Raw genomic sequence first — 9,822 nt, 5'->3', positions numbered from 1 at the left:
CCAGGAAAGAGCACCACTGATGCGATGTTTGCTTTGAGGATGTTGATGGAGAAGTATAGGGAAGGCCAGAAAGAGTTACATTGTGTGTTTGTGGATTTAGAGAAAGCTTATGATAGGGTGCCAAGAGAGGAGTTGTGGCATTGTATGAGGAAGTCGGGAGTGGTGGAGAAGTATGTGAGGATCGTGCAGGATATGTATGAGGACAGTGTGACAGCGGTGAGGTGTGCGGTAGGAATGACGGACCGGTTTAAGGTTAAAGTGGGATTGCACCAAGGATCGACTCTGAGCCCTTTCCTGTTTGCAATGGTGATGGACAGGTTGACGGACGGGATCAGACTGGAGTCTCCATGGACCATGATGTTCGCGGATGACATCATGATCTGTAGGGAGAGTAGGGAGCAGGCTGAATCGAGCCTTGAGAGGTGGAGGTACGCACTGGAGAGAAGGGGAATGTTAGTCAGTAGGAGAAAGACGGAGTACATGTGCGTAAATGAGAGGGAGGGTGGTGGTATGGTGCGGTTGCAAGGAGTTGAGGTGGGGAAGGTGGATTGGTTTAAATACTTGGGATCAACTGTCCAAAGTAACGGAGAGTGTGGGAGAGAAGTGAAAAAGAGAGTGCAGGCAGGATGGAGTGGGTGGAGAAGAGTTGCAGGAGTGATTTGTGACAGAAGGGTAGCTGCAAGAGTGAAGGGGAAAGTATACAAGACGGTAGTGAGACCAGCTATGTTGTATGGTTTGGAGGCGGTGGCGCTAACAAAAAGACAGGAAGCAGAGCTGGAGGTGGCAGAGTTAAAGATGCTGCGATTCTCGTTGGGAGTGACGAGGATGGATAGGATAAGAAATGAGTGTATTAGAGGGACAGCGCAGGTAGGACGGTTTGGAGACAAAGTGAGAGAGGCGAGATTGCGATGGTTTGGACATGTGCACAGGAGGGAAACGGAGTATATCGGGAGAAGGATGTTGAAGATGGAGCCGCCAGGCAGGAGGAGAAGAGGAAGGCCAAAGAAGAGGTTCATGGATACGGTGAGGGCGGACATGCGGTTGGTTGGAGTGTCAATGGAAGATGTGGAGGATAGAGCAAAATGGAGACAGTTGGTCCGCTGTGGCGACCCCTAGCGGGAGCAAGCCGAAAGAGGAAGAAGAAGAAGATATATATATATATATATATGTATGTATATATATATGTATGTATATATATATGTATGTATATATATATATATATATATATATATATATATATATATATATATATATATATATATATATATATATATATATATATATATATATATATATATACATATATATATATATATAGACCACAAGGGGAAAACCAGAGATGTCAGGATAAGTCAATTTTGAAGAAACTGAAAAACAAAGTTTCAAGACTTTGGTGGACTGTTTAATAACTGTCATATAGATTTTTTTCCAGTAAAAGGAAGAGTGATCATTGGCCGATCAAATTAAGCATGTAGCATTTGCCAAGCTTCTGTGTTATTTAATTTAAGAGCAAAGAACGAATCAATGTTGCAAACTGACATCACTGGTTATTCCCTTGTTTAATAATTGCCATGCAATTTTAACCCAGGATGTGTAGCAAATTCATGCTTGTTTGTTATTACCATACATTACATGACTTTGGTGATCACAGATTATTTTTTTCAACATTAAACGGTCATTGGTTTTTTGTTTGATTGGTGTTCAACGCCATACTCAAGGGTATTTCGCTTATATGACAACGGATTCTCCATTTCTTACTCCGTACTACTTAATATGATGGAAAACCGGGAGGAAACCAAGGATAAACCACCCCCGCGACAGCCGAAGTCACCTCATGTGACTCCCTCATATATCTAAGCAGGTTGATTGGGCGGTGGGTACATCGAATGAGGATGGGTACTCAGACGCACTTACCATAAAAGTCAGAATAAAGGTTTGACCAGGCTTGAATCACGATATGCACCAACTACGGAGCCCATGATATAACCAAATAGGCTATTGTAGTGCTCAGAGTTTATGCTGTGAAAGTTTTACAACCTTTCATTTTTTAGTTTCTCAACTGAATGTTATGGTGGAACAGTTAACATGAATGAAAGGGAGATAACCAGGAGTAAAGTACTGACAACTCTGGGTTTCTACTTGTTCAGCTTTGACAACACTAGTTTTTTCATTGCACGGCTAAACTTTGTACCATATAAATTATGTGACACCCCTGGTTATTTGTTAAAGTAATATTGTGAGAGGAAACCTTATGTTGCCAACTATTGGCAGGTGCAATAACCCTGAAATTTATAAAAAGTGACATCTCTGGTTTTCCCCTTGTGGTCTTTCCACATATATATATATATATATATATATATATATATATATATATATATATATATATATATATATATATATATATATATATTCTAGTATCCTTATCTAGATGCAGATCCAGATCTTCACCAAAATTGAATCAATTCATCCTCATCACACACCCATCCTGTACACCGTTTCGTCTGAATCTGTCCATAACTTTTTGATATAGCCTGCTCATAGACAGACAAAAAAAAGCATCATACAGGGGTGAAAACAACCTCCATACACATTCAGTGGCAGAGGTAATGAATGAGTATTTCTAGACAAATTATTCTGTGAAAATTGGAATCAGGAAACTATCCTGAAAGAGTGGCTCCAGGGTAACACGCTCTGTTTCTGGAAAGAAAAGGAAGCACATGGCACAGCATTGAAACAACCAGGAAACAATGCACAGCATTTATAGAGGAATTGCTCTCGTTTTAGTTGCAACCATATTTGCCTGGATACTCCTCAATAGAATCCAGGATTGGATAGAATGCAAAGACACGCAATTTTCACACAAAACATAAATAAAACAAATCTTGCGTCAGATCAAGAAAATAAGTAAACAAACGAACAAACATATTTTAAAAACCCCCCAAAAAAAAACCAGTATGTTCACACAAACCTTGCAACATTGACATCAAGAAGATATTGGACTCCCTCAACCCAAGTTGCCTCTGCCTTCTTTTAGGAGCTGCTGATGTACCTCCTAAGATCATCAAACTTATTCAGTCATTTCACACCAGCACTGAAATCCATGGCCGAGCTGAAAGTGAATTATCAGATTTTTTTTTTTTTTAGAATTCAACAGGGGTGTCTGACGAGATGTGCAAGCCAAACTCTGTTCTTTCTGACAACTTGAAGCACTGTGGAGTCATCACTGGAAATGGCAACATCTTCACCGATCTTGACTACATTGACAATGTCATCCTCCTGGAGGAGTCCATATATATTACAATCTCACCCTTAAAGGATTTCAGCAGACACGGAGTCACTCTTTGTCTGGAAGTTATATGGCTGAAGATGAAGATCCAGTCACTCAGTCATGAAGCCCAAACACCTACAATAGCCATTGACAACGCGCACTCGGTAGATACAGGAACAGAGTTTGAATACTTCAGCTCCAGAATAACATCTTGATGGATAATCCATGCCCAAACCACATTGCAGTACTGCTCTCGGCCAGTCAACATTAGCCCCACTTCCTACAAAATTTAAGTATCCTGTGAACCAACACCTGAAGATACAGCTGTGTAGAGCACTGATAGTCCCAATTTTTTGCTACAGGTGTGAAACGTGGCCTATTTAGTATTTACCAACCCTCAAGGAAGGAAGGAAGCATCATTGAGGCTGCCCATGAACAAGGTGGAAGGACAACCTCAAACCACGACTCCATCGTCTGTGTCCGATATGAGAAGACGGTACACGATGGCAGTGGACAGGTTGAGTGCATGGACATCTCTCATATCTGCATTACATAACAGCAACATGCCTGATTGACAATTACAATGATGATAGAATGAGGGAAAGTTAAATCGTTCCTTTTGGTTAAATGCATCTCCCATGTTTGGTTGGTCAAGTAGCGACACCACCCAAGCACATGCCAACTTTGAAATTGACATGAGGAAGTAAATTTACAAAACTTGACAAGATGGCCAATTCTAAAATAGCTTCATGCTCTCCACAAACACCATGGCATTGTTTCCACTGCTTTTCGCAATCAGCAATGTTTGAGCTTCTGCGACCGACCTCAAATTACCGACCCACTATCACCTCGTGCTTGTATGATCTTCACACAGATGGGTTTGAGAACAAAATGGGAAGGTATATTGGCCCCTAATTATCGGATTCCAAATGAATATCCTTGTGGAGATTTCAGTGGCCGGCACCGTGCTGCATCACTGCTGTTGTATGGCCAACTGGAGGCGACTTGCCCAATATCTGGAGAGTGACTCTGCCATCAATGCACTCCCCACACCTCCTAACGAGCATCATATTTGTCAATGGCAGGGGACCACAACGAGGTAGTTTTTAAACTATGGAAGACACATGAGAGGATGTCTGTCTTTAAAGGCAATGGAAACTATTCATTTGGACATCACATCATTCATCTTCTCCAATTCAACATCACAAATCTCTGGCTTGGTTTTAGACCAGATCCAGGAGGCTGCTTTTCCCAGCTCAGCAAGGCAAGGGTTCTGCACCTCAAACAAGAGGTTGGAGCAATCTCTTGATATCGTTATCTCCTGATATAGCAATCCTAATATAAAGACACAAAGGAGTAGAACATGACATCTGGTGGGAAAGGAAAACATTTGCAGTGTTGAGAGATTGTACCTCAATTCGCATGCGATGGAGCACCGGTTTAATGCCTTGTGGGACCATGTAGAGGTTTGGAGCCCATAGAGGTGGAAGATAAGGTAGGTCTGCTTCCTCCATCTGCAAGTGGAGAAGAAAAGCAACAAATTTATTTTCACTTTGGTAGGGAAATTCAACGATGTGCCGACAACATGCACAAGTAGCCAAAACTGTGTTTTTGTTCATTATAAAATTGATAACGAGTCATTCCATCTGAAATCACCAAATAAACACTTTGTTTTACATTTGTTTACATGGCGACATGTGACGTCACCGCTGAGAGGCATCAGGACGTCATGACATCATCGGTCATTCGCTGACGCCATTACGTCTGCCGTCGACAGACTGTCACCGCTGAGAGGTGTAATTCCACTCCTCCAAAATAGCGTCTGCGATGTAAAACCCTCTTCTGCACATGCTGACTACCTCAGAATGTGAATTTGACACAAAAAAATGTAACAAGAAATATTGTATATATATATATATTCTATCTATATATTAATACTGAAGGACCAATTTTGTGCTCCTCCTAGCGGTCGCGTCACGTTTTTCTCGGTACTGTGACCTGGACTGAAAGAAACTTCGTACCTGTGAGAGTGCATCGCACATAGTGGCAATAGTCAACCTTCAACTCTGAAGAATCCGTCTGTGACGGGGTTTCGGCTCGTTATTATTATTATTATTATTATTATTATTATTATAATACACACATTACCCTCTGCACATATATCAAAAAGCAGGGTGAAGCAATAGGTTCATGTCTGTCTATCCATCTCATCAGTTTATGATCAAGGAACAACCGATATCAATTGAATGTTACATTTTGAACATGAATAAGAAGACGTCTTTCATTTTTCTGTAATTTGGCCTTGAATTTGTCCCGATCGCACGTGCGCAGAGAAGTGAGATGATTTCTTTACCGTCTGCCTGACAGTCAAACAAAATTGAAAAATCCTTCAAAACAGGAAACAAGGTTTTTAAGAAAATTATAAATGACACAAACAACAGGCACAAAGAACTAACGCAATGTGTTAGAGTGGTTTACTCAACATTGGGTAAAATGGTGGTAAAAACAGAATTTATTTATTTATCTACCTTTAAACCTCTTTCAACCTTTATTTGAAATGAATTATATACTTCAACACTTGAGAACACAAATCGCCTTCAAAATGGGGATAATATTGACAGCCATGGGGTTTTGTTTTTGGTTTCTTTTGTTATCTCTGACTTTTACAACTTACAAGCTGTACATAATAGCGACATCAAGCTGAAAAGTCACATTACAATTTAAATACTGTACATTGCATTGCTCATAGCAGGAGTACCCATGCAATGCTGGGTCCCTCCTCCATACCACACCTGCCCTTCCCCTTCCTCCTCCCACCCCACACCACCCCTTCCCCTTCCTCCTCCTCCCACCCCACACCACCCCTTCCCCTTCCTCCTCCTCCTCCCACCCCACCACCCCTTCCCCTTCCTCCTCCTCCTCCCACACCACCCCTTCCCCTTCCTCCTCCTCCTCCCACCCCACCCCTTCCCCTTCCTCCTCCTCCTCCCACCCCACACCACCCCTTTCCCTTCCTCCTCCTCCTCCCACCCCACACCACCCCTTCCCCTTCCTCCTCCTCCTCCCACCCCACACCACCCCTTCCCCTTCCTCCTCCTCCTCCCACCCCACACCACCCCTTCCCCTTCCTCCTCCTCCTCCCACCCCACACCACCCCTTCCCCTTCCTCCTCCCACCCCACACCACCCCTTCCCCTTCCTCCTCCCACCCCACACCACCCCTTCCCCTTCCTCCTCCCACCCCACACCACCCTTCCACTCCCTCTTCCAACCTCCCTTTCCTTCTCCTCCAACCTCCCACCTCCCTTTCCCTCCCTCCCTCCCTCCCACCCACAAAGGAATTTTCACAGGGTTTTTAACCATGCTTGGGACAAATAAACAATTAAAATTAAAACCCGCTTTCAATTCCTCCCAACCTCAAACTTACCCAGTCACCTCCATAAAAACTTGAGCCATGTTTGAAATCTGCCCCCTCACAAATTCATCGATATGGGCAAAATAAGTCACAGTGTAGATGTTTTTCCTCGTCACCATGCAATGAAGTTACCAATTTTCTTGCAGAGTGCTCACCAAGTGGCTTAAGCACAAAAGCACGCACTCCATTTGAAACCGTAAAGGAACGGTTGGCTGGCTTGGCAAGGGCTCGCTATCCGCTTGGTAACTGAACACACCCTTGGGCATCGACAGCATAAGTACATGGAACAGCTGAACAGATTACTAATCTGCTGACATTAACCCGTCACCAAACGCGATTTGTCTTGCACTTCATCTCGATCCTGCCCGACAGTCCACGATTAATACGGCCTGCTTGTAGCTAGGCCTAATGTAAGTTTCATTATGGCCTACCCCTTCATCCATGCTGCCAGGCCTGCCTTCATGTCATGCCATTGGGGAGGGGGGGGCAGGGGGGAGGGGGTAGGGGGAATTTATCCCCTCCCCCACCCCCCAGGGATTGCAATTTCAGGTGCAGTGCCAAGGATTAAAAACAAACAAACAAACAACAAAAAACTGAGCCTAGGAAATCCCTCTATTCCCACCGTCAAATCACACCCCAGTCTGGGGGTGAACAGGCTGCCGATATGGCTATACACAGTATATGCCACCGATCGATATTGCGTTGTATGGTGATCAATAAAGCATCCATCACCTAAACTGAAACTCGTCATCGTATTACAGTGTACAAGGCTCATGTACAAGACTGCTTCAGTTGCACTAAACTTCCGGATTTCTTTTTTTAACGATATTTAAAATCATTAAGTTGTTAGAAATTGAAAAATACACCTGAACACTGCACAGGGTATCGTGTTCTGTGAACTCTACGGTTAGTCTTCAGTGCAAGCTGTGCGTGTTTGCATGGACCAAAATTGCCACACATTTTCGACAACTGAAACTTGACACTTGAAAGATAAAAGCCTAAAACATGATTAAAAACAAATGATTTCATCAATATTGTAATACTGCCTACCTGGTCGTGACCTGAAAGCTGGAAGATGGGTGGCTGTAGGCCAAATGAGATAAAAGGAGAGACCTTCTCAGGGTGTGCAGTGAATCCAGAAGTAGCAATTTGAAAAGGGGAAAAACAAATCTAATGAGCAAAAGCAGCAAATCGAGCATTTCTTTTTTTTATGGAGAAAAGTGAGAAATTGAAAGAAAAAATTAACAGGTTTTAAAACAAAGTCAAATATTATCGGATAAACGCCGATATTAGTCAACGCGGTTCAAGAGGAATGAAACCACTCTTCCTCAATTTGATTCAAAATTAATTCAGTGTATGACAGTAAACACTTAGATATGTATTAATAACTCTGCAGAGCAGAGCTATTAATGGTTTCCACATGATGGTGAAAAGTGCAAGAACTACACAGGATCGACTGTGGATAAACAACGACAAAGTGCTGAGAAGGTAACACAAGGACAAGGTGGAAAAAGAAAACGAGTTGAGAAGTTGATGGAAGTAGTGATCTACCTCCAAAGCAGGAACATCACAGCTGAAAGGCTGTCACATCAAGAGTAAAGGGCAGGACAGAGGGGGGAGAAGAGTGAAAAAAGGAGCACGACAAAAGAGGAGTTAGGAAAAGTCTTTTTAAGAAAAATTCGAGAGCATATTTATACTATTGAAAATATCAATTTGATCATCGCGCTTTGCAATCATCTGAACATTCTTAGATGGGTTCTCAGCAACTCTTTTCCTCCAAGTTATAAATTCATTCTATTTCCAGAAGCAAACAGACCATGTGACCACGTTCGAGCTCCCCATTCCAACAATGCCAATGTTTGAGCCCCAGTCTCCATGTCCACATTTAAGGCCCTCCCATCACCATTGTGTCCATGTTCCAGGCTCCCTTCTGCACCCCCCCCCCAAACAACTGCATTTACGCTCCACGTGTAGACGAGTTTCCTGATGGCCACGTAACCACGTCACGTTTGAGTTGCAAAATCTTACGTGCACAGACTACCTCCTTCAAAATACCTGATGTAAGAGGCTGAGCAAATGCTCACACAATAGAATAAGGTACACGCTTGTCCAACGCATGAGAGTATGCTTAAACCATAACATGCAAGTCAAATTCTCAGAATATAACTGCATGACAACAGACAGCCTGCAAATATAAAACACAGTTTGAAGACAATCGTGATTTACTGCATGCAAATGTTATAAACTCGGCATACAGCCATCAAATAACGGTGTTGGTAATAGGTGGTAGTTGCAGGGACACCAAAATGGTCTATGTCACAATATCATATCATGTGTGCATGATGGAGAACCTTCTGGAATCTAATGAGTTCAAATGCGGCAAGCAGTTCCCCGGAGACACGGCCAGCATGCATGATGGGATGCCACTGTAGGCATGGAACCACTCGGGCTTCAGGAGTTTGGAACAGCATTGGTTGGCACATGCAGCGGCCCAAGAACTCATCGGCTCCCTGTCAACAATGTAAACAGATGCTAAAATACTCAGGCCACCACACACCCACAAGGCTTTTAAAGTCAACACTTCCATCAAAGTTGATTAAAATTTCATACAATATCTATTTTGTCACTACAAAAGTTAGAATGACAGTCTTCCATATCAGAGCATCATCTCCAAATGGACAGTCATCACAGGGTTTCATGGGGAAATTTTTTCTGGCAGTCTACAGTCCTGTCCAACAGGAGCGCAAGGTTCAGGTAGGAATTTGACCACAGCATGCCGGCAACAACTCGCACATGCTGTGAGCAAGATCTTTAATGTCCACCATGTAAGCAGAAAACATTTGCACCATGAATTGCAGAAAAAAAAAAAAAAACATTTGCAATGATCTTACATAGCTATCCTGGTCAAAGACTTCAATCATGATGAATGGAGGATTTTCACACACGGTGCTAGGTTCTCCAAAGATCTCGACCTGGTGGAAAATGAGAGTTTGGTCCCAAGTTGGGTTGAGGGTACCTCGCACAGTCTCAGTTTTCTGACTTTGGTGCAGGAAAGACACTACCGCATAGGGGTCTGCAAGAGGAGAAAGACAATGGGCACGAGATTAGCAGAGTGGGTTAAAAAATTGTTTTTTTTTTAA

The 9,822-nt window shown here is 42.9% G+C and overlaps 1 protein-coding gene across 7 annotated transcripts in view; it reads right to left on the bottom strand.

The window, feature by feature from the left end:
• DYSF (dysferlin) overlaps window positions 1-9,822 on the bottom strand; it is a 180,390-nt gene that overhangs the window by 69,645 nt on the left and 100,923 nt on the right. For 4 of the 7 annotated variants that reach the window (XM_085849530.1, XM_085849528.1, XM_085849531.1 and 1 more), the window contains exons 32-36: window positions 9,574-9,755; window positions 9,034-9,192; window positions 8,234-8,263; window positions 7,733-7,852; window positions 4,681-4,782 (exon numbers count right to left, since the gene is read on the bottom strand). In XM_085849530.1, the coding sequence (XP_085705656.1) occupies window positions 4,681-4,782; window positions 7,733-7,852; window positions 8,234-8,263; window positions 9,034-9,192; window positions 9,574-9,755 (593 nt within the window). The remainder of the gene's footprint in view (window positions 1-4,680; window positions 4,783-7,732; window positions 7,853-8,233; window positions 8,264-9,033; window positions 9,193-9,573; window positions 9,756-9,822) is intronic. The other 3 variants (XM_085849529.1, XM_085849532.1, XM_085849533.1) reach the window with 3 other exon arrangements.

Source organism: Eptatretus burgeri, chromosome 12 (genome assembly GCF_056783735.1).
Source record: "Eptatretus burgeri isolate ZD-2024b chromosome 12, Ebu_testis_v1, whole genome shotgun sequence".
NCBI classification, from domain to species: Eukaryota; Metazoa; Chordata; class Myxini; order Myxiniformes; family Myxinidae; genus Eptatretus; species Eptatretus burgeri.
The sequence above is the reverse complement of the archived record's forward strand: the minus strand, read 5'-3'. Positions and strand labels throughout refer to the sequence as shown.